Source organism: Scyliorhinus torazame, chromosome 26 (genome assembly GCF_047496885.1).
Source record: "Scyliorhinus torazame isolate Kashiwa2021f chromosome 26, sScyTor2.1, whole genome shotgun sequence".
Lineage (NCBI taxonomy): Eukaryota > Metazoa > Chordata > Chondrichthyes > Carcharhiniformes > Scyliorhinidae > Scyliorhinus > Scyliorhinus torazame.
The window spans coordinates 43,658,620-43,683,804 of NC_092732.1; the positions used below are offsets into that span (position 1 = coordinate 43,658,620).

General features: G+C 57.7%; 1 protein-coding gene across 1 annotated transcript in view; it reads right to left on the reverse strand.

Annotated features, from left to right (window-relative positions):
* The window catches only part of itga10 (integrin, alpha 10), a 217,026-nt gene that overhangs the window by 111,672 nt on the left and 80,169 nt on the right, over nucleotides 1-25,185 (reverse strand). Inside the window, 3 exon segments of the mRNA XM_072490684.1 lie at nucleotides 14,177-14,304; nucleotides 21,403-21,517; nucleotides 25,013-25,098. Coding sequence (XP_072346785.1) covers nucleotides 14,177-14,304; nucleotides 21,403-21,517; nucleotides 25,013-25,098 — 329 coding nt within the window.

Consider the following 25,185-nt stretch of genomic DNA (forward strand, 5'->3'; position numbering starts at 1 on the left):
TCAGTACTGACCCTCTGACAGTGCAGCACTCCCTCAGTACTGACCCTCCGACAGTGCGGCACTCCCTCAGTACTGACCCTCTGACAGTGCGGCGCTCCCTCAGTACTGACCCTCCGACAGTGCGGCACTCCCTCAGTACTGACCCTCTGACAGTGCGGCACTCCCTCAGTACTGACCCTCTGACAGTGCGGCGCTCCCTCAGTACTGACCCCCTGACAGTGCGGCGCTCCCTCAGTACTGACCCTCTGATAGTGCGGCACTCCCTCAGTACTGACCCTCTGACAGTGCAGCACTCCCTCAGTACTGACCCTCCGACAGTGCGGCACTCCCTCAGTACTGACCCTCTGACAGTGCGGCGCTCCCTCAGTCCTGACCCTCCCACAGTGCGGCGCTCCCTCACTACTGACCCTCTGACAGTGCGGCACTCCCTCAGCACTGACCCTCTGACAGTGCGGCGCTCCCCCAGTACTGACCCTCTGACAGTGCGGCACTCCCTCAGTACTGACCCTCTGACAGTGCAGCACTCCCTCAGTACTGACCCTCTGACAGTGCGGCACTCCCTCAGTACTGACCCTCTGACAGTGCGGCTCTCCCTCAGTACTGACCCTCTGACAGTGCGGCGCTCGCTCAGTACTGACCATCTGACAGTGCAGCACTCCCTCAGTACTGACCCTCTGACAGTGCGGCACTCCCTCAGTACTGACCCTCTGACAGTGCGGCGCTCCCTCAGTACTGATCCTCTGACAGTGCGACACTCCCTCAGTACTAACCCTACGACAGTGCGGCACTCCCTCAGTACTGACCCTCTGACAGTGCGGCACTCCCTCAGTACTGACCCTCTGACAGTGTGGAGCTCCCTCAGTACTGACCCTCCCTCAGTGCGGCACTCCCTCAGTACTAACCCTCTGACAGTGCGGCACTCCCTCAGTACTGACCCTCTGACAGTGCGGCGCTCCCTCAGTACTGACCCTCTGACAGTGCGACACTCCCTCAGTACTAACCCTACGACAGTGCGGCACTCCCTCAGTACTGACCCTCTGACAGTGCGGCACTCCCTCAGTACTGACCCTCTGACAGTGTGGAGCTCCCTCAGTACTGACCCTCCCTCAGTGCGGCACTCCCTCAGTACTAACCCTACGACAGTGCGGCACTCCCTCAGTACTGACCCTCTGACAGTGCGGCACTCCCTCAGTACTGACCCTCTGACAGTGCGGCGCTCCCTCAGTACTGACCCTCTGACAGTGCAGCACTCCCTCAGTACTGACCCTCTGACAGTGCGGCACTCCCTCAGTACTGCCCCTCCCACAGTGCGGCACTACCTCAGTACTGACCCTCTGACAGTGCGGCACTCCCTCAGTACTGACCCTCTGACAGTGCGGCGCTCCCTCAGTACTGACCCTCTGACAGTGCAGCACTCCCTCAGTACTGACCCTCTGACAGTGCAGCACTCCCTCAGTACTGACCATCTGACAGTGCGGCTCTCCCTCAGTACTGACCCTCTGACAGTGCGGCACTCCCTCAGCACTGACCCTCTGACAGTGCGGCACTCCCTCAGTACTGACTCTCCGACAGTGCGGCACTCCCTCAGTACTGACACTCTGACAGTGCGGCGCTCCCTCAGTACTGACCCTCTGACAGTGCGGCACTCCCTCAGTACTGACCCTCTGACAGTGCACTCCCTCAGTACTGACCCCCTGACAGTGCGGCACTCACTCAGTACGGAGCCTCTGACAGTGCAGCACTCCCTCAGTACTGACCCTCCCACAGTGCGGCACGCCCTCAGTACTGACCCTCCCACAGTGCGGCGCTCCCTCAGTACAGACCCTCCCTCAGTGCGGCACTCCCTCAGTACTGACCCTCGCACAGTGCGGCACTCCCTCAGTACTGACCCTCTGACAGTGCAGCACTCCCTCAGTACTGACCCTCTGACAGTGCGGCACTCCCTCAGTAGTGACCCTCTGACAGTGCGGCGCTCCCTCAGTACTGACCCTCTGACAGTGCGGCGCTCCCTCAGTACTGACCCTCTGACAGTGCAGCACTCCCTCAGTACTGACCCTCTGACAGTGCGGCACTCCCTCAGTAGTGACCCTCTGACAGTGCGGCGCTCCCTCAGTACTGACCCTCTGACAGTGCAGCACTCCCTCAGTACTGACGCTCCGACAGTGCGGCACTACCTCACTACTGACCCTCTGACAGTGCAGCACTCCGTCAGTACTGACCCTCTGACAGTGCAGCGCTCCCTCAGTACTGACGCTATGACAGTGCGGCACTCCCTCAGTACTGACCCTCCGACAGTGCGGCACTCCCTCAGCACTGACCCTCTGACAGTGCAGCACTCCCTCAGTACTGACCCTCTGACAGTGTGGAGCTCCCTCAGTACTGACCCTCGCACAGTGCAGCGCTCCCTCAGTACTGACCCTCTGACAGTGCAGTACTCCCTCAGTACTGACCCTCTGACAGTGCAGCACTCCCTCAGTCCTGACCCTCCCACAGTGCGCCGCTCCCTCAGTACTGACTCTCTGACAGTGCAGCACTCCCTCAGTACTGACGCTCCGACAGTGCAGCACTCCCTCAGTACTGACGCTCCGACAGTGCAGAACTCCCTCAGTACTGACCCTCTGACAGTGCAGCACTCCCTCAGTACTGACCCTCCCACAGTGCGGCACTCCCTCAGTACTGACCCTCTGACAGTGCGGCACTCCCTCAGTACTGACCCTCTGACAGTGCGGAGCTCCCTCAGTACTGACCCTCTGACAGTGCGGCACTCCCTCAGTACTGACCATCTGACAGCGCGGCACTCCCTCAGTACTGACCCTCTGACAGTGCGGCACTCCCTCAGTACTGACCCTCTGACAGTGCGGCACTCCCTCAGTACTGACCCTCTGACAGTGCGGCACTCCCTCAGTACTGACCCTCTGACAGTGCGGCACTCCCTCAGTACTGACCCTCTGACAGTGCGGCACTCCCTCAGTACTGACCCTCTGACAGTGCGGCACTCCCTCAGTACTGACTCTCCGACAGTGCGGTGCTCCCTCAGTACTGACCCTCTGACAGTGCGGCACTCCCTCAGTACTGACCCTCTGACAGTGCGGCACTCTCTCAGTACTGACCCTCTGACAGTGCGGCTCCCTCAGTACTGACCCTCTGACAGTGCGGAGCTCCCTCAGTACTGACCCTCCCACAGTGCGGCGCTCCCTCAGTACTGACCCTCTGACAGTGCGGCGCTCCCTCAGTACTGACCCTCTGACAGTGCGGCACTCCCTCAGTACTGACCCTCTGACAGTGCGGCACTCCCTCAGTACTGACCCTCTGACAGTGCGGCACTCCCTCAGTACTGACCCTCTGACAGTGCGGCACTCCCTCAGTACTGACCCTCTGACAGTGCGGCGCTCCCTCAGTACTGACCCTCTGACAGTGCGGCACTCCCTCAGTACTGACCCTCTGACAGTGCGGCGCTCCCTCAGTACTGACCCTCTGATAGTGCGGCACTCCCTCAGTACTGACCCTCTGACAGTGCGGCACTCCCTCAGTACTGACCCTCTGACAGTGCGGCACTCCCTCAGTACTGACCCTCTGACAGTGCGGCACTCCCTCAGTACTGACCCTCTGACAGTGCGGCACTCCCTCAGTACTGACCCTCTGACAGTGCGGAGCTCCCTCAGTACTGACCCTCTGACAGTGCAGCACTCCCTCAGTACTGACCCTCTGACAGTGCGGCGCTCCCTCAGTACTGACCCTCTGACAGTGCAGCACTCCCTCAGTACTGACCCTCCCACAGTGCGGCACTCCCTCAGTACTGACCCTCTGACAGTGCGGCACTCCCTCAGTACTGACCCTCTGACAGTGCGGCGCTCCCTCAGTACTGACCCTCCCACAGTGCGGCACTCCCTCAGTACTGACCCTCCGACAGTGCGGCACTCCCTCAGTACTGACCCTCCCACAGTGCGGCACTCCCTCAGTACTGACCCTCTGACAGTGCGGCACTCCCTCAGTACTGACCCTCTGACAGTGCAGCGCTCCCTCAGTACTGACCCTGTGGCAGTGCGGCACTCCCTCAGTACTGACCCTCTGACAGTGCGGCACTCCCTCAGTACTGACCCTCTCACAGTGCGGCACTCCCTCAGTACTGACCCTCCGACAGTGCAGCACTCCCTCAGTACTGACCCTCTGACAGTGCAGCGCTCCCTCAGTACTGACCCCCTGACAGTGCGGCGCTCCCTCAGTACTGACCCTCTGATAGTGCGGCACTCCCTCAGTACTGACACTCTGACAGTGCGGCACTCCCTCAGTACTGACCCTCCGACAGTGCGGCACTCCCTCAGTACTGACCCTCCGACAGTGCGGCACTCCCTCAGTACTGACCCTCTGACAGTGCGGCACCCCCTCAGTACTGACCCTCTGACAGTGCAGCACTCCCTCAGTACTGACCCTCCGACAGTGCGGCACTCCCTCAGTACTGACCCTCTGACAGTGCGGCGCTCCCTCAGTACTGACCCTCCGACAGTGCGGCACTCCCTCAGTACTGACCCTCTGACAGTGCGGCACTCCCTCAGTACTGACCCTCTGACAGTGCGGCGCTCCCTCAGTACTGACCCCCTGACAGTGCGGCGCTCCCTCAGTACTGACCCTCTGATAGTGCGGCACTCCCTCAGTACTGACCCTCTGACAGTGCAGCACTCCCTCAGTACTGACCCTCCGACAGTGCGGCACTCCCTCAGTACTGACCCTCTGACAGTGCGGCGCTCCCTCAGTCCTGACCCTCCCACAGTGCGGCGCTCCCTCACTACTGACCCTCTGACAGTGCGGCACTCCCTCAGCACTGACCCTCTGACAGTGCGGCGCTCCCCCAGTACTGACCCTCTGACAGTGCGGCACTCCCTCAGTACTGACCCTCTGACAGTGCAGCACTCCCTCAGTACTGACCCTCTGACAGTGCGGCACTCCCTCAGTACTGACCCTCTGACAGTGCGGCGCTCGCTCAGTACTGACCATCTGACAGTGCAGCACTCCCTCAGTACTGACCCTCTGACAGTGCGGCACTCCCTCAGTACTGACCCTCTGACAGTGCGGCGCTCCCTCAGTACTGATCCTCTGACAGTGCGACACTCCCTCAGTACTAACCCTACGACAGTGCGGCACTCCCTCAGTACTGACCCTCTGACAGTGCGGCACTCCCTCAGTACTGACCCTCTGACAGTGTGGAGCTCCCTCAGTACTGACCCTCCCTCAGTGCGGCACTCCCTCAGTACTAACCCTCTGACAGTGCGGCACTCCCTCAGTACTGACCCTCTGACAGTGCGGCGCTCCCTCAGTACTGACCCTCTGACAGTGCGACACTCCCTCAGTACTAACCCTACGACAGTGCGGCACTCCCTCAGTACTGACCCTCTGACAGTGCGGCACTCCCTCAGTACTGACCCTCTGACAGTGTGGAGCTCCCTCAGTACTGACCCTCCCTCAGTGCGGCACTCCCTCAGTACTAACCCTACGACAGTGCGGCACTCCCTCAGTACTGACCCTCTGACAGTGCGGCACTCCCTCAGTACTGACCCTCTGACAGTGCGGCGCTCCCTCAGTACTGACCCTCTGACAGTGCAGCACTCCCTCAGTACTGACCCTCTGACAGTGCGGCACTCCCTCAGTACTGCCCCTCCCACAGTGCGGCACTACCTCAGTACTGACCCTCTGACAGTGCGGCACTCCCTCAGTACTGACCCTCTGACAGTGCGGCGCTCCCTCAGTACTGACCCTCTGACAGTGCAGCACTCCCTCAGTACTGACCCTCTGACAGTGCAGCACTCCCTCAGTACTGACCATCTGACAGTGCGGCTCTCCCTCAGTACTGACCCTCTGACAGTGCGGCACTCCCTCAGCACTGACCCTCTGACAGTGCGGCACTCCCTCAGTACTGACTCTCCGACAGTGCGGCACTCCCTCAGTACTGACACTCTGACAGTGCGGCGCTCCCTCAGTACTGACCCTCTGACAGTGCGGCACTCCCTCAGTACTGACCCTCTGACAGTGCACTCCCTCAGTACTGACCCCCTGACAGTGCGGCACTCACTCAGTACGGAGCCTCTGACAGTGCAGCACTCCCTCAGTACTGACCCTCCCACAGTGCGGCACGCCCTCAGTACTGACCCTCCCACAGTGCGGCGCTCCCTCAGTACAGACCCTCCCTCAGTGCGGCACTCCCTCAGTACTGACCCTCGCACAGTGCGGCACTCCCTCAGTACTGACCCTCTGACAGTGCAGCACTCCCTCAGTACTGACCCTCTGACAGTGCGGCACTCCCTCAGTAGTGACCCTCTGACAGTGCGGCGCTCCCTCAGTACTGACCCTCTGACAGTGCGGCGCTCCCTCAGTACTGACCCTCTGACAGTGCAGCACTCCCTCAGTACTGACCCTCTGACAGTGCGGCACTCCCTCAGTAGTGACCCTCTGACAGTGCGGCGCTCCCTCAGTACTGACCCTCTGACAGTGCAGCACTCCCTCAGTACTGACGCTCCGACAGTGCGGCACTACCTCACTACTGACCCTCTGACAGTGCAGCACTCCGTCAGTACTGACCCTCTGACAGTGCAGCGCTCCCTCAGTACTGACGCTATGACAGTGCGGCACTCCCTCAGTACTGACCCTCCGACAGTGCGGCACTCCCTCAGCACTGACCCTCTGACAGTGCAGCACTCCCTCAGTACTGACCCTCTGACAGTGTGGAGCTCCCTCAGTACTGACCCTCGCACAGTGCAGCGCTCCCTCAGTACTGACCCTCTGACAGTGCAGTACTCCCTCAGTACTGACCCTCTGACAGTGCAGCACTCCCTCAGTCCTGACCCTCCCACAGTGCGCCGCTCCCTCAGTACTGACTCTCTGACAGTGCAGCACTCCCTCAGTACTGACGCTCCGACAGTGCAGCACTCCCTCAGTACTGACGCTCCGACAGTGCGGAGCTCCCTCAGTATTGACCCTCTGACAGTGCAGAACTCCCTCAGTACTGACCCTCTGACAGTGCAGCACTCCCTCAGTACTGACCCTCCCACAGTGCGGCACTCCCTCAGTACTGACCCTCTGACAGTGCGGCACTCCCTCAGTACTGACCCTCTGACAGTGCGGAGCTCCCTCAGTACTGACCCTCTGACAGTGCGGCACTCCCTCAGTACTGACCATCTGACAGCGCGGCACTCCCTCAGTACTGACCCTCTGACAGTGCGGCACTCCCTCAGTACTGACCCTCTGACAGTGCGGCACTCCCTCAGTACTGACCCTCTGACAGTGCGGCACTCCCTCAGTACTGACCCTCTGACAGTGCGGCACTCCCTCAGTACTGACCCTCTGACAGTGCGGCACTCCCTCAGTACTGACCCTCTGACAGTGCGGCACTCCCTCAGTACTGACTCTCCGACAGTGCGGTGCTCCCTCAGTACTGACCCTCTGACAGTGCGGCACTCCCTCAGTACTGACCCTCTGACAGTGCGGCACTCTCTCAGTACTGACCCTCTGACAGTGCGGCTCCCTCAGTACTGACCCTCTGACAGTGCGGCGCTCCCTCAGTACTGACCCTCCCACAGTGCGGCGCTCCCTCAGTACTGACCCTCTGACAGTGCGGCGCTCCCTCAGTACTGACCCTCTGACAGTGCGGCACTCCCACAGTGCTGACCCTCTGACAGTGCGGCTCCCTCAGTACTGACCCTCTGACAGTGCGCGCTCCCTCAGTACTGACCCTCCCACAGTGCGGCGCTCCCTCAGTACTGACCCTCTGACAGTGCGGCGCTCCCTCAGTACTGACCCTCTGACAGTGCGGCACTCCCACAGTGCTGACCCTCTGACAGTGCGGCGCTCCCTCAGTACTGACCCTCTGACAGTGCGGAGCTCCCTCAGTACTGACCCTCTGACAGTGCGGCGCTCCCTCAGTACTGACCCTCTGACAGTGCGGCACTCCCTCAGTACTAACTCTCTGACAGTGCGGCGCTCCCTCAGTACTGACCCTCTGACAGTCCGGCGCTCCCTCAGTACTGACCCTCTGACAGTGCGGCACTCCCACAGTGCTGACCCTCTGACAGTGCTGCGCTTCCTCAGTACTGACCCTCTGACAGTGCGGCACTCCCTCAGTACTGACCCTCTGACAGTGCGGCACTCCCTCAGTACTGACCCTCTGACAGTGCAGCGCTCCCTCAGTACTGACCCACTGACAGTGCGGCGCTCCCTCAGTACTGACCCTCTGACTGTGCGGCGCTCCCTCAATACTGAACCTCTGACAGTGCGGAGCTCCCTCGGTACTGACCCTCTGACAGTGCGGCACTCCCTCAGTACTGACCCTCTGACAGTGCGGAGCTCCCTCAGTACTGACCCTCTGACAGTGCGGCACTCCCTCAGTACTGACCCTCTGACAGTGCGGCGCTCCCTCAGTACGACCCTCTGACAGTGCGGCACTCCCACAGTGCTGACCCTCTGACAGTGCGGCGCTCCCTCAGTACTGACCCTCTGACAGTGCGGAGCTCCCTCAGTACTGACCCTCTGACAGTGCGGCGCTCCCTCAGTACTGACCCTCTGACAGTGCGGCACTCCCTCAGTACTAACTCTCTGACAGTGCGGCGCTCCCTCAGTACTGACCCTCTGACAGTGCGGCACTCCCTCAGTACTGACCCTCTGACAGTGCAGCACTCCCTCAGTACTGACCCTCCGACAGTGCGGCACTCCCTCAGTACTGACCCTCTGACAGTGCGGCGCTCCCTCAGTACTGACCCTCCGACAGTGCGGCACTCCCTCAGTACTGACCCTCTGACAGTGCGGCACTCCCTCAGTACTGACCCTCTGACAGTGCGGCGCTCCCTCAGTACTGACCCCCTGACAGTGCGGCGCTCCCTCAGTACTGACCCTCTGATAGTGCGGCACTCCCTCAGTACTGACCCTCTGACAGTGCAGCACTCCCTCAGTACTGACCCTCCGACAGTGCGGCACTCCCTCAGTACTGACCCTCTGACAGTGCGGCACTCCCTCAGTACTGACCCTCTGACAGTGCAGCACTCCCTCAGTACTGACCCTCCGACAGTGCGGCACTCCCTCAGTACTGACCCTCTGACAGTGCGGCGCTCCCTCAGTCCTGACCCTCCCACAGTGCGGCGCTCCCTCACTACTGACCCTCTGACAGTGCGGCACTCCCTCAGCACTGACCCTCTGACAGTGCGGCGCTCCCCCAGTACTGACCCTCTGACAGTGCGGCACTCCCTCAGTACTGACCCTCTGACAGTGCAGCACTCCCTCAGTACTGACCCTCTGACAGTGCGGCACTCCCTCAGTACTGACCCTCTGACAGTGCGGCGCTCGCTCAGTACTGACCATCTGACAGTGCAGCACTCCCTCAGTACTGACCCTCTGACAGTGCGGCACTCCCTCAGTACTGACCCTCTGACAGTGCGGCGCTCCCTCAGTACTGACCCTCTGACAGTGCGACACTCCCTCAGTACTAACCCTACGACAGTGCGGCACTCCCTCAGTACTGACCCTCTGACAGTGCGGCACTCCCTCAGTACTGACCCTCTGACAGTGTGGAGCTCCCTCAGTACTGACCCTCCCTCAGTGCGGCACTCCCTCAGTACTAACCCTCTGACAGTGCGGCACTCCCTCAGTACTGACCCTCTGACAGTGCGGCACTCCCTCAGTACTGACCCTCTGACAGTGCGACACTCCCTCAGTACTAACCCTACGACAGTGCGGCACTCCCTCAGTACTGACCCTCTGACAGTGCGGCACTCCCTCAGTACTGACCCTCTGACAGTGTGGAGCTCCCTCAGTACTGACCCTCCCTCAGTGCGGCACTCCCTCAGTACTAACCCTACGACAGTGCGGCACTCCCTCAGTACTGACCCTCTGACAGTGCGGCACTCCCTCAGTACTGACCCTCTGACAGTGCGGCGCTCCCTCAGTACTGACCCTCTGACAGTGCAGCACTCCCTCAGTACTGACCCTCTGACAGTGCGGCACTCCCTCAGTACTGCCCCTCCCACAGTGCGGCACTCCCTCAGTACTGACCCTCTGACAGTGCGGCACTCCCTCAGTACTGACCCTCTGACAGTGCGGCGCTCCCTCAGTACTGACCCTCTGACAGTGCAGCACTCCCTCAGTACTGACCCTCTGACAGTGCAGCACTCCCTCAGTACTGACCCTCTGACAGTGCGGCTCTCCCTCAGTACTGACCCTCTGACAGTGCGGCACTCCCTCAGCACTGACCCTCTGACAGTGCGGCACTCCCTCAGTACTGACTCTCCGACAGTGCGGCACTCCCTCAGTACTGACACTCTGACAGTGCGGCGCTCCCTCAGTACTGACCCTCTGACAGTGCGGCACTCCCTCAGTACTGACCCTCTGACAGTGCACTCCCTCAGTACTGACCCCCTGACAGTGCGGCACTCACTCAGTACGGAGCCTCTGACAGTGCAGCACTCCCTCAGTACTGACCCTCCCACAGTGCGGCACGCCCTCAGTACTGACCCTCCCACAGTGCGGCGCTCCCTCAGTACAGACCCTCCCTCAGTGCGGCACTCCCTCAGTACTGACCCTCGCACAGTGCGGCACTCCCTCAGTACTGACCCTCTGACAGTGCAGCACTCCCTCAGTACTGACCCTCTGACAGTGCGGCACTCCCTCAGTAGTGACCCTCTGACAGTGCGGCGCTCCCTCAGTACTGACCCTCTGACAGTGCGGCGCTCCCTCAGTACTGACCCTCTGACAGTGCAGCACTCCCTCAGTACTGACCCTCTGACAGTGCGGCACTCCCTCAGTAGTGACCCTCTGACAGTGCGGCGCTCCCTCAGTACTGACCCTCTGACAGTGCAGCACTCCCTCAGTACTGACGCTCCGACAGTGCGGCACTACCTCACTACTGACCCTCTGACAGTGCAGCACTCCGTCAGTACTGACCCTCTGACAGTGCAGCGCTCCCTCAGTACTGACGCTATGACAGTGCGGCACTCCCTCAGTACTGACCCTCCGACAGTGCGGCACTCCCTCAGCACTGACCCTCTGACAGTGCAGCACTCCCTCAGTACTGACCCTCTGACAGTGTGGAGCTCCCTCAGTACTGACCCTCGCACAGTGCAGCGCTCCCTCAGTACTGACCCTCTGACAGTGCAGTACTCCCTCAGTACTGACCCTCTGACAGTGCAGCACTCCCTCAGTCCTGACCCTCCCACAGTGCGCCGCTCCCTCAGTACTGACTCTCTGACAGTGCAGCACTCCCTCAGTACTGACGCTCCGACAGTGCAGCACTCCCTCAGTACTGACGCTCCGACAGTGCGGAGCTCCCTCAGAACTGACCCTCTGACAGTGCAGAACTCCCTCAGTACTGACCCTCTGACAGTGCAGCACTCCCTCAGTACTGACCCTCCCACAGTGCGGCACTCCCTCAGTACTGACCCTCTGACAGTGCGGCACTCCCTCAGTACTGACCCTCTGACAGTGCGGAGCTCCCTCAGTACTGACCCTCTGACAGTGCGGCACTCCCTCAGTACTGACCATCTGACAGCGCGGCACTCCCTCAGTACTGACCCTCTGACAGTGCGGCACTCCCTCAGTACTGACCCTCTGACAGTGCGGCACTCCCTCAGTACTGACCCTCTGACAGTGCGGCACTCCCTCAGTACTGACCCTCTGACAGTGCGGCACTCCCTCAGTACTGACTCTCCGACAGTGCGGTGCTCCCTCAGTACTGACCCTCTGACAGTGCGGCACTCCCTCAGTACTGACCCTCTGACAGTGCGGCACTCTCTCAGTACTGACCCTCTGACAGTGCGGCTCCCTCAGTACTGACCCTCTGACAGTGCGGCGCTCCCTCAGTACTGACCCTCCCACAGTGCGGCGCTCCCTCAGTACTGACCCTCTGACAGTGCGGCGCTCCCTCAGTACTGACCCTCTGATAGTGCGGCACTCCCACAGTGCTGACCCTCTGACAGTGCGGCTCCCTCAGTACTGACCCTCTGACAGTGCGCGCTTCCTCAGTACTGACCCTCCCACAGTGCGGCGCTCCCTCAGTACTGACCCTCTGACAGTGCGGTGCTCCCTCAGTACTGACCCTCTGACAGTGCGGCACTCCCACAGTGCTGACCCTCTGACAGTGCGGCGCTCCCTCAGTACTGACCCTCTGACAGTGCGGAGCTCCCTCAGTACTGACCCTCTGACAGTGCGGCGCTCCCTCAGTACTGACCCTCTGACAGTGCGGCACTCCCTCAGTACTAACTCTCTGACAGTGCGGCGCTCCCTCAGTACTGACCCTCTGACAGTCCGGCGCTCCCTCAGTACTGACCCTCTGACAGTGCGGCACTCCCACAGTGCTGACCCTCTGACAGTGCTGCGCTTCCTCAGTACTGACCCTCTGACAGTGCGGCACTCCCTCAGTACTGACCCTCTGACAGTGCGGCACTCCCTCAGTACTGACCCTCTGACAGTGCAGCGCTCCCTCAGTACTGACCCACTGACAGTGCGGCGCTCCCTCAGTACTGACCCTCTGACTGTGCGGCGCTCCCTCAATACTGAACCTCTGACAGTGCGGAGCTCCCTCGGTACTGACCCTCTGACAGTGCGGCACTCCCTCAGTACTGACCCTCTGACAGTGCGGAGCTCCCTCAGTACTGACCCTCTGACAGTGCGGCACTCCCTCAGTACTGACCCTCTGACAGCGCGGCACTCCCTCAGTACTGACCCTCTGACAGTGCGGCACTCCCTCAGTACTGACCCTCTGACAGTGCGGCACTCCCTCAGTACTGACTCTCTGACAGTGCGGAGCTCCCTCAGTACTGACCCTCTGACAGTGCGGCACTCCCTCAGTACTGACCCTCTGACAGTGCGGCTCCCTCAGTACTGACCCTCTGACAGTGCGGCACTCCCTCAGTACTGACTCTCTGACAGTGCGCCGCTCCCTCAGTACTGACCCTTTCTGGATTGGGGGTCTAGCCTATGACCTTCGAACCAAGAGATGTGTGACGCGTTAAGCCCGAAGACTTAAATTTACTTCACCCTTCATCATAACACCGGCGGAACGTAACCCTGAACAAAACAACTGCTTGTTGATGTGCGTTTCCAGACACTGGGCTGATCATTTGGCAGCTGAATTTACAGCGAGGTAACCTCAATGCTCCGCAAAAAGCGGACAGAGGGAGAGAGCGATAGCTGTGTTTTGTTGATGGTCTTGCCCTTCGATGAGGCCTAGTGGTTCTTGTGCAGGTCGAAGGTCACCCTCTCCCTGCCTGAAGCTCTAAATTTACACTGGGTGTGAATTTTACTTTGGTACGCAGTAACATGCAGCATTCCCAAGACTGGAGAGATATATATATATATAAAATGGGAGTGGAGAGGAAATACTCTGGGGTTTTTTAAAATTATATGATGCAGCTTAAATTAGAAGCTATGTAATGAGGTCTACGCCCTGCTGTGAGTTTGGCTGTTACCCCTTCACCGTGACGACACAAATGGCTATCTGTCCAGCCACGGACCATTCACATTCAGCTGGACAGGCCTGACGATTCAGGCGGTATTGCTGATCTACGCAGAGGTACGAACCCGTGCAACAAGGACAATGTCGGGGTAGAAACCCAACGGTCACATTCAGGAATTTTAAATACGTGAAGCATTTTACAAGCATAAAAGCAGGATTAAAAAGTACACCGGGGATGGAGGGAGCTGAGGCGAGTGAGAGTGGGGTTAAACACTAGAGGTGGAGTGAGTGAGAGTGGGGTTAAACACTAGAGGGGGAGTGGGTGAGAGTGGGGTTAAACACTAGAGGGGGAGTGGGTGAGAGTGGGGTTAAACACTCGAGGTGGAGTGAGTGAGAGTGGGGTTAAACACTCGAGGTGGAGTGAGTGAGAGTGGGGTTAAACACTAGAGGTGGAGTGCGTCAGAGCGGGGTTAAACCCTGGAGATGGAGTGAGTCAGAGCGGGGTTAAACCCTGGAGATGGAGTGAGTCAGAGCGGGGTTAAACCCTGGAGATGGAGTGAGTCAGAGCAGGGTTAATCGCTGGGTTGTAGCACATTGTTCAGTGATTAAAGGAATCCCATTCTGTGCTGATCAAGTGGAGGAAGAGAAACGATGTGAAACTGAATTTACAGAAGTGATGGAATCGCCGGCACAGTCTCGCCGGAAGAGGACGAGCGGAGCTGCGATGTGGCGACGAGGTTATTGACTTACCTGGATCTGCTTGGGGCCGATTTGGAACTTGTTGAGGACGTTACTGAGAAACCTCTGTACCTCGTGCCAGGGGTAGATGCTGTTTGACCCGTCCAGCAGGATGACAATGTCCATGGAGACACCACAGTCTGGAAAACAGACAGAGAATCGCAGAGACTCCGGCGAAGGGTGACCTCCTACCCGGCCACATTCAGACCCTCTACCTGAGCGAGCTCAACATCCCAACTGAGCCAGCCTATCTGGTAGCTCAGAGCACTGTTCAGTGGCACTGTGGTCGGTCTGATCTCTGAATTATCGTGGCGCAGGAGGACATACAGCTCATGGGGTTTCTACCAGCTCTCCAGGGGCCACCATAACTTAGTGTCAATCTTCTGACTTTTCCCCATCCCGAGCACATTTGATTCCATTCACAGGCATAATATATTTTTTTAAATCATTTACGGGACGTCGCTGGTTAGGCCCAGCATTTATTGCCAATCCGTCAGAAGGTGGTGGGTGAGCTGTCTTCCTGAACCGCTGCAGTCCTTCAGGTGTAGGTACACCCACTGTGCTGTTAGGGAGTTCCAGGATGTTGCCCCGGCGACAGTGAAGGAACGGCCGATATATTTCCGAGTCGGGGTGGTGAGCGACTCGGAGGGGAGCCTCCAGGTGGTGGGGTTCCCAGGTATCTGCTGCTCTTGTCCTTCTAGATGGAGTGGTCGTGGGTTTGGAAGGTGCTGCCTAAGGAACCTTGGTGAGTTACTGCAGCGCATCTTGTAGATGGTACACACGGCTGCCACTGTTTGTCGGTGGCGGAGGGAGTGAAGGTTTGTGGAAGGGGGAGCAATCAAGCGGGGCTGCTTTGTCCTGGATGGTGTTGAGCTTCTTGAGTGTTGTTGGGAGCCGCGCTCATCCAGGCAAGTGGAGAGTATTCCATCACACTCCTAACTTGTGCCTTGTAGATGGTGGACAGGGGGAAGGGGGGGGGGGTTCAATTGGTGAGATTGGGGGGAATGTTGGCCAGGGTACAGAGATTGGGGGGAATGTTGTCCAGGGTACAGAGATTGGGGAGAATGTTGTCCAGGGTACAGAGATTGGGGGGAATGTTGGCTGGGTACAGAGATTGGGGGGAATGTTGGCCAGGGTACAGAGATTGGGGGGGAATGTTGTCCAGGGTACAGAGATTGTGGAGGAATGTTGTCCAGGGTACAGACATTGGGGGGAATGATGTCCAGGGTACAGAGATTGGGGGGAATGTTGGCCAGGGTACAGAGATTGGGGGGAATGTTGTCCAGGGTACAGAGATTGGGGGGAATGTTGACCAGGGTACAGAGATTGGGGGGAATGTTGTCCAGGGTACAGAGATTGGGGGGAATGTTGACCAGGGTACAGAGATTGGGGGGAATGTTGTCCAGGGTACAGAGATTGGGGGTAATGTTGGCCAGGGTACTGAGATTGGGGGGAATGTTGTCCAGGGTACAGAGATTGGGGGGAATGTTGGCCAGGGTACAGAGATTGGGGGGATTCTGGCCAGGGTAGAGAGATTGGGGGGAATGTTGTCCAGGGTACAGAGATTGGGGGGAATGTTGGCCAGGGTACAGAGATTGGGGGGAATGTTGTCCAGGGTACAGAGATTGGGGGGGAATGTTGGCCAGGGTACAGAGATTGGGGGGATTCTGGCCAGGGTACAGAGATTGGGGGGAATGTTGGCCAGGGTACAGAGATTGGCGGGAATGTGGCCAGGGTACAGAGATTGGGGGGATTCTGGCCAGGGTACAGAGATTGGGGGGAATGAGGCCAGGGTACAGAGATTGAGGGGGAATGTTGGCCAGGGTACAGAGATTGGGGGGAATGTTGGCCAGGGTACAGAGATTGGGGGGAATGTTGTCCAGGGTACAGAGATTGGGGGTATTCTGGCCAGGGTACAGAGATTGGGGGGAATGTTGTCCAGGGTACAGAGATTGGGGGGAATGTTGGCCAGGGTACAGAGATTGGGGGGAATGTTGGCCAGGGTACAGAGATTGGGGGGATTCTGGCCAGGGTACAGAGATTGGGGGGAATGTTGTCCAGGGTACAGAGATTGGGGGGATTCTGGCCAGGGTACAGAGATTGGGGGGAATGTTGTCCAGGGTACAGAGATTGGGGGGAATGTTGTCCAGGGTACAGAGATTGGGGAGAATGTTGTCCAGGGTACAGAGATTGGGGGGAATGTTGTCCAGGGTACAGAGATTGGGGGGAATGTTGGCCAGGGTACAGAGATTGGGGGGAATGTTGGCCAGGGTACAGAGATTGGGGGGATTCTGGCCAGGGTACAGAGATTGGGGGGAATGTTGTCCAGGGTACAGAGATTGGGGGGATTCTGGCCAGGGTACAGAGATTGGGGGGAATGTTGTCCAGGGTACAGAGATTGGGGGGAATGTTGTCCAGGGTACAGAGATTGGGGAGAATGTTGTCCAGGGTACAGAGATTGGGGGGAATGTTCGCCAGGGTACAGAGATTGGGGGGAATGTTGGCCAGGGTACTGAGATTGGGGGGAATGTTGTCCAGGGTACAGAGATTGGGGGGAATGTTGGCCAGGGTACAGAGATTGGGGGGATTCTGGCCAGGGTAGAGAGATTGGGGGGAATGTTGTCCAGGGTACAGAGATTGGGGGGAATGTTGGCCAGGGTACAGAGATTGGGGGATTCTGGCCAGGGTACAGAGATTGGGGGGAATGTTGTCCAGGGTACAGAGATTGGCGGGAATGTGGCCAGGGTACAGAGATTGGGGGGATTCTGGCCAGGGTACAGAGATTGGGGGGAATGTTGTCCAGGGTACAGAGATTGGGGGGGGGGGGATGTTGGCCAGGGTACAGAGATTGGGGGGATTCTGGCCAGGGTACAGAGATTGGGGGGAATGGTGTTCAGGGTACAGAGATTGGGGGGAATGTTGTCCAGGGTAGAGAGATTGGGGGGAATGTTGTCCAGGGTACAGAGATTGGGGGTATTCTGGCCAGGGTACAGAGATTGGGGGGAATGTTGTCCAGGGTACAGAGATTGGGGGGAATGTTGGCCAGGGTACAGAGATTGGGGGGAATGTTGGCCAGGGTACAGAGATTGGGGGGAATGTTGGCCAGGGTACAGAGATTGGGGGGATTCTGGCCAGGGTACAGAGATTGGGGGGAATGTTGTCCAGGGTACAGAGATTGGGGGTATTCTGGCCAGGGTACAGAAATTGGGGGGAATGTTGTCCAGGGTACAGAGATTGGGGGGAATGTTGTCCAGGGTACAGAGATTGGGGAGAATGTTGTCCAGGGTACAGAGATTGGGGGGAATGTTGGTCAGGGTACAGAGATTGGGGGGAATGTTGTCCAGGGTACAGAGATTGGGGGGAATGTTGTCCAGGGTACAGAGATTGGGGGTATTCTGGCCAGGGTACAGAGATTGGGGGTATTCTGGCCAGGGTACAGAGATTGGGGGTATTCTGGCCAGGGTACAGAGATTGGGGGGAATGTTGACCAGGGTACAGAGATTGGGGGGAATGTTGTCCAGGGTACAGAGATTGGGGGGAATGTTGTCCAGGGTACCGAGATTGGGGGGAATGTTGGCCAGGGTACAGAGATTGGAGGGGAATGTTGGCCAGGGTACAGAGATTGGGGGGAATGTTGGCCAGGGTACAGAGATTGGGGGGAATGTTGTCCAGGGTACAGAGATTGGGGGGAATGTTGGCCGGGTACAGAGATTGGGGGGGAATGTTGTCCAGGGTACAGAGATGGTGGAGGAATGTTGTCCAGGGTACAGAGATTGGGGGGAATGATGTCCAGGGTACAGAGATTGGGGGGAATGTTGGCCAGGGTACAGAGATTGGGGGGAATGTTGTCCAGGGTACAGAGATTGGGGGGAATGTTGACCAGGGTACAGAGATTGGGGGGAATGTTGTCCAGGGTACAGAGATTGGGGGGAATGTTGACCAGGGTACAGAGATTGGGGGGAATGTTGTCCAGGGTACAGAGATTGGGGGGAATGTTGGCCAGGGTACTGAGATTGGGGGGAATGTTGTCCAGGGTACAGAGATTGGGGGGAATGTTGGCCAGGGTACAGAGATTGGGGGGATTCTGGCCAGGGTAGAGAGATTGGGGGGAATGTTGTCCAGGGTACAGAGATTGGGGGGAATGTTGGCCAGGGTACAGAGATTGGGGGGAATGTTGTCCAGGGTACAGAGATTGGGGGGGAATGTTGGCCAGGGTACAGAGATTGGGGGGATTCTGGCCAGGGTACAGAGATTGGGGGGAATGTTGGCCAGGGTACAGAGATTGGCGGGAATGTGGCCAGGGTACAGAGATTGGGGGGATTCTGGCCAGGGTACAGAGATTGGGGGGAATGAGGCCAGGGTACAGAGATTGAGGGGGAATGTTGGCCAGGGTACAGAGATTGGGGGGAATGTTGGCCAGGGTACAGAGATTGGGGGGAATGTTGTCCAGGGTACAGAGATTGGGGGTATTCTGGCCAGGGTACAGAGATTGGGGGGAATGTTGTCCAGGGTACAGAGATTGGGGGGAATGTTGGCCAGGGTACAGAGATTGGGGGGAATGTTGGCCAGGGTACAGAGATTGGGGGGATTCTGGCCAGGGTACAGAGATTGGGGGGAATGTTGTCCAGGGTACAGAGATTGGGGGGATTCTGGCCAGGGTACAGAGATTGGGGGGAATGTTGTCCAGGGTACAGACATTGGGGGGAATGTTGTCCAGGGTACAGAGATTGGGGAGAATGTTGTCCAGGGTACAGAGATTGGGGTGAATGTTCGCCAGGGTACAGAGATTGGGGGGAATGTTGGCCAGGGTACTGAGATTGGGGGGAATGTTGTCCAGGGTACAGAGATTGGGGGGAATGTTGGCCAGGGTACAGAGATTGGGGGGATTCTGGCTAGGGTAGAGAGATTGGGGGGAATGTTGTCCAGGGTACAGAGATTGGGGGGAATGTTGGCCAGGGTACAGAGATTGGGGGGATTCTGGCCAGGGTACAGAGATTGGGGGGAATGTTGGCCAGGGTACAGAGATTGGCGGGAATGTTGGCCAGGGTACAGAGATTGGGGGGAATGTTGTCCAGGGTACAGAGATTGGGGGTATTCTGGCCAGGGTACAGAGATTGGGGGGAATGTTGTCCAGGGTACAGAGATTGGGGGGAATGTTGGCCAGGGTACAGAGATTGGGGGGAATGTTGGCCAGGGTACAGAGATTGGGGGGATTCTGGCCAGGGTACAGAGATTGGGGGGAATGTTGTCCAGGGTACAGAGATTGGGGGGATTCTGGCCAGGGTACAGAGATTGGGGGGAATGTTGTCCAGGGTACAGAGATTGGGGGGAATGTTGTCCAGGGTACAGAGATTGGGGAGAATGTTGTCCAGGGTACAGAGATTGGGGTGAATGTTCGCCAGGGTACAGAGATTGGGGGGAATGTTGGCCAGGGTACTGAGATTGGGGGGAATGTTGTCCAGGGTACAGAGATTGGGGGGAATGTTGGCCAGGGTACAGAGATTGGGGGGATTCTGGCTAGGGTAGAGAGATTGGGGGGAATGTTGTCCAGGGTACAGAGATTGGGGGGAATGTTGGCCAGGGTACAGAGATTGGGGGGATTCTGGCCAGGGTACAGAGATTGGGGGGAATGTTGTCCAGGGTACAGAGATTGGCGGGAATGTGGCCAGGGTACAGAGATTGGGGGGAATGTTGTCCAGGGTACAGAGATTGGGGGTATTCTGGCCAGGGTACAGAGATTGGGGGGAATGTTGTCCAGGGTACAGAGATTGGGGGGAATGTTGGCCAGGGTACAGAGATTGGGGGGAATGTTGGCCAGGGTACAGAGATTGGGGGGAATGTTGGCCAGGGTACAGAGATTGGGGGGATTCTGGCCAGGGTACAGAGATTGGGGGGAATGTTGTCCAGGGTACAGAGATTGGGGGGATTCTGGCCAGGGTACAGAGATTGGGGGGAATGTTGTCCAGGGTACAGAGATTGGGGGGAATGTTGTCCAGGGTACAGAGATTGGGGGGAATGTTGTCCAGGGTACAGAGATTGGGGAGAATGTTGTCCAGGGTACAGAGATTGGGGGGAATGTTGGTCAGGGTACAGAGATTGGGGGGAATGTTGTCCAGGGTACAGAGATTGGGGGGAATGTTGTCCAGGGTACAGAGATTGGGGGTATTCTGGCCAGGGTACAGAGATTGGGGGTATTCTGGCCAGGGTACGGAGATTGGGGGTATTCTGGCCAGGGTACAGAGATTGGGGGGAATGTTGACCAGGGTACAGAGATTGGGGGGAATGTTGTCCAGGGTACAGAGATTGGGGAGAATGTTGTCCAGGGTACAGAGATTGGGGGGAATGTTGGCCAGGGTACAGAGATTGGGGGGAATGTTGGCCAGGGTACAGAGATTGGGGAGAATGTTGTCCAGGGTACAGAGATTGGGGGGAATGTTGTCCAGGGTACAGAGATTGGGGGGAATGTTGTCCAGGGTACAGAGATTGGGGGGAATGTTGTCCAGGGTACAGAGATTGGGAGGAATGTTGTCCAGGGTACAGAGATTGGGGGGAATGTTGTCCAGGGTACAGAGATTGGGGGGAATGTTGACCAGGGTACAGAGATTGGGAGGAATGTTGTCCAGGGTACAGAGATTGGGGGGAATGTGGCCAGGGTACAGAGATTGGGGGGAATGTTGTCCAGGGTACAGAGATTGGGGGGAATGTTGTCCAGGGTACAGAGATTGGGGGAATGTTGTCCAGGGTACAGAGATTGGGGGGGAATGTTGTCCAGGGTACAGAGATTGGGGGGAATGTTGGCCAGGGTACAGAGATTGGGGGGAATGTTGGCCAGGGTACTGAGATTGGGGGGAATGTTGGCCAGGGTACAGAGATTGGGGGGATTCTGGCCAGGGTAGAGAGATTGGGGGGAATGTTGGCCAGGGTACAGAGATTGGGGGAATGTTGTCCAGGGTACAGAGATTGGGGGAATGTTGTCCAGGGTACAGAGATTGGGGGGAATGTTGGCCAGGCTAGCGGAGATGGGAAAGAATCCGTGAGAGGATAGGCTCTGCGGGTCCTTTGTACCAATCCGATCAGCTGCATTCTAAACTCATCTTTCCAATCTCCGTCCTCACGTTTTGCACATCTCGGCGATTCCAGCCGACCCGGGGGTTGGGGACAGGACTCGGAAGTTTCTAAGGTGGCAGCACAAAGCTAGTTGGCCCTGCCCAGGGAAACGGTAAATAGAACGTTCCTACCTTGCGCGGTCGGTGCAATTATTCCGGAAGGCTGGAAATTGGAGCTGATGTTTGTACAGATTCCAGTGTTGTAAATGGAGGTTCCACACTTTTGCGACCAGAGAGGAGCGCACGCCTGCATTGGGAAGAAGAACATCCTCAACGTTACCGAGATCATTTCCTGCCCCCCTTTTTATAAAGGAAATAGTGGCACTGGAGAGGAGCTTGAGTAGAATGATACCAGGACTAAGAAGCGCTAACCAACAGGACAGATTAAAGATTCTCTGGCTCGTTCCTCCAGAATAAAAATAAGGTTGAGGAGTGTCCTGATAAAGGTCTTCAGAATTTATTTCTAGGGTTCACAAGGCCAGAACTAGGAGCCTTGAATAAAAGATGATGGCCTCAAATAAATCTAACAGGAAGTCCAGGAGAAAGTACTTTACCCAACCTCAATGCCACGTGGGGTGGTTGAGACAATCAACATCGATGCACTTTGCAGCTAGCTGAACAGACAAGCGAGAAAGGGGTTGAGGATACGTTGGTGGAGCGAGGGAGGGAGCTGATGGAGTAATAAACACTGGCATTGATGAGGTGGCTCCGTTGTCGCTGGTCCCTCACACTGCCAGTGAAACCGAGACAGCCCAGCAAACAGCGAGGGGGGGTGTCAATCAATCCTAAAACTGAACTTGGTCCCGGCGGACGATGTTGGCGCACTTGAGCAACATGACTGGTTGCCGTCCTCTCCGAGTCCGCCCCGCAAGAAGGTGGGGGACGGATCTTGCAGGGCCGCGGAAGGAAGGAGGTCCTCCTTCAGAGAGGACGGCCCGACGATCGGTGGGCACCGATCGCGGGCCATGCCACATTTAAGGTACCCCCCCCCCCGGTGCAGGATCCCCCCCCCCCAGCACCCCCCCAGCACCCCCAGCGTTCCCGCGCTGTTCCCGACGGCAGCGACCAGGTGTGGACGGCGCCGGGGGGGGGGGGGGGGGGGAACCCGCCGTTTTGGCCTGGCCGCTCGGCCCGTCCGGGCCTGAGAATCGCGGGGGGTGCCGGAGAATCGCCATTTTGGGTGTCTCCGGCGATTCTCCGGCCCGCGGCCCGCGGAACTCGACCGGGCCGTTCCCGCCGCCCGGGAGAATCGCGGGAGGGCGTCGGACCGGCGTCCCGGGAAACCTTGGCGGCCCGGGCGATTCTCCCAACCGGCGCGGGAGTGGAGAATCTCGCCCAAGGAATGTAGGCCATTCGGCCCCTCGAGCCTGCCTCCACCTTTCAACGAGATCATAGTGGACCTCTTGCCTCAATGCTATTTTCCCGCACCATGTCCTGTAGCCTCTGCTCCCTTTAATAGCTAGATATTTACTGATCTCCAAACGGAACGCGCTCAATAGCTCGGCCTCCACAACCCCAAGGGGCAGAGGACTCCAAATCTAAACTGCACCCAATCATTGGGCTTACCACTTTTTGACAACTTTATAAGCTCTGATCGAATACAATCTTTAACTTTTCTCCTTAGTCATGGCTGGGTACCTGTACTTCAAATTAATGTAAATTTGGAAATATTAATTCTTCAAATGTGAGCCATTTCCTGTCTACCCTCCCACCTTTTAATAGTTCCCCAATCCCTCAAGGCCAAACTGCTCCTCATACCGTTGATGTTTCCTTTGATTAGATTTGAGCCCCGAGATTCAATTGAATTACATCACTTTCAAACTTCATGGAAAGTTCATCACCGGGGGAGGCGGTGGCGTAGTGGTCACTGGACTCAGAATCAAGGGGCTCGGGGAGTACTGCTCTGGGGACCCAGTTTCGAACCCCACCCTGGCAGATGGTGCAATTTGAATTCAATAAAAATCTGGAATTAAAAGACTTTTGTCGTTAAAAACCCCATCTGGGTCACTAATGTCCCGTAGGGAAGGAAATCTGCCGCCCTTACCCGGCCTGGCCTACACGTGACTCCAGGCCCACAGCAACGTGGTCGACTCTTAAACGCCCCTCTGAAATGGCACAGCAGTCAGTTTAAGGGCAATTAGGAATGGCCAATAAATGCTCGCCCAGCCAACGATGCCCACATCACCATCACAAATTTCAAAAAAAATTATGGTCACTCTTCCCTCCTTCACAATGAGATTATTAATTAGCCCTTTCTCATGGCCGAATCCTGAATTTAAAAGAGCCCATTAAGTTAGTTCCTCACATATAGTTTTCTAGAAAACCATATCGGACGCATTCCAGGAACTTGTCCTCCACAGAGCTAATGCTAAATTAATGCTGAGGGTGGCACAGTGGTTAGCACTGCTGCCTCACAGCACCAGGGACCCAGGGTGGCACAGTGGTTAGCACTGCTGCCTCACAGCGCCATGGACCCAGGGTGGCACAGTGGTTAGCACTGCTGCCTCACAGCACCAGGGACCCAGGGTGGCACAGTGGTTAGCACTGCTGCCTCACAGCGCCAGGGACCCAGGGTGGCACAGTGGTTAGCACTGCAGCCTCACAGTGCCAGATACCCAGGGTGGCACAGTGGTTAGCACTGCTGCCTCACAGCGCCATGGATCCAGGGTGGCACAGTGGTTAGCACGGCTGCCTCACAGCTCCAGGGTCCCGGGTCCAATTCCCCGGTTCTCCCCGTGTCTGCGTGGGTTTCCTCCGGGTGCTCCGGTTTCCTCCCACAGTCCAAACACACGCAGGTTAGGTGGATTGGCCATGATAAATTGCCCTGAGTGTCCAACGGTTAGGTGGGGTTACGGGGATAGGGTGGGGCAGTGGGCCTGGGTACGGGGCTCTTTCAGAGAGTTGATGCAGTCTCGATGGGCCGAATGGCCTCCTTCTGCACTGTAGAGGTTCTACTTATAGAATCAGAGAATCCCGACCGTGCAGAAGGAGGCCATTCGGCCCATCGAGTCTACATCGCCCCTCTCAAAGAGCAGCCTACCCAGGACCACGCCCCCATAACCCCACCCAACACGCACACCTCAGGAAACTTAAGTGGCAATTTTAGCCCGGCCAATCCACCTAACCTGCACGCCTTCGGACTGCGGGAGGAAACCGGAGCGCCCGGAGGAAACCCTCGCAGACACGGGGAGGACGTGCAGACTCTGCACAGACAGTGACCGAGGTTGAATTGAACCCGGGTCCCTGGCGCTGCTGAGGCAGCAGTGCTAACCACTGTGCTGCCCCGGTTCCCTGGTGCTGTGAGGCAGCAGTGCTAACCACTGTGCTGCCCCGGTTCCCTGGTGCTGTGAGGCAGCAGTGCTAACCACTGTGCCGCCCCGGTTCCCTGGCGCTGCTGAGGCAGCAGTGCTAACCACTGTGCCGCCCCATCCTGTCGACAAGCTGTTATGTTTTCGAAACTGGTTAAAGGTGAGAAAGCAAAGGATTGGGGGCGTGGGGGTCACAGAAGATTCCTCAGCTTGGGAACAGAGTCAGTGTTTCAGAAGTGTCCGTGTACTGGCTACTTATACACACACAGGACAGAACGACCATCCAAATTGAGGGAATAATATCACAACGCACTGCTGGACAGCTGGGTCCGGCGCGAACAAGAATTTGACTTCTACTTAAAACTATTATCCAAATTGGTCTGGGCGAGAGCCCAACACATCCATCCCAAACATGGGCCAGCGAACCTGCTTACCATGAAGCCCTGGGAGTTGCGGGCCAGCGTCATGCCAAAGTGCGTGTTCGTCATGCCATCAGAGATGTTTTTCAGCGCTGCCTCTCCTGCAGGAGTTCAAACAAATCAAAATGACACCGACCACTGAACGGAGAATAATGACTGTATCCTGCACTACTTCTATCCATTCTCAG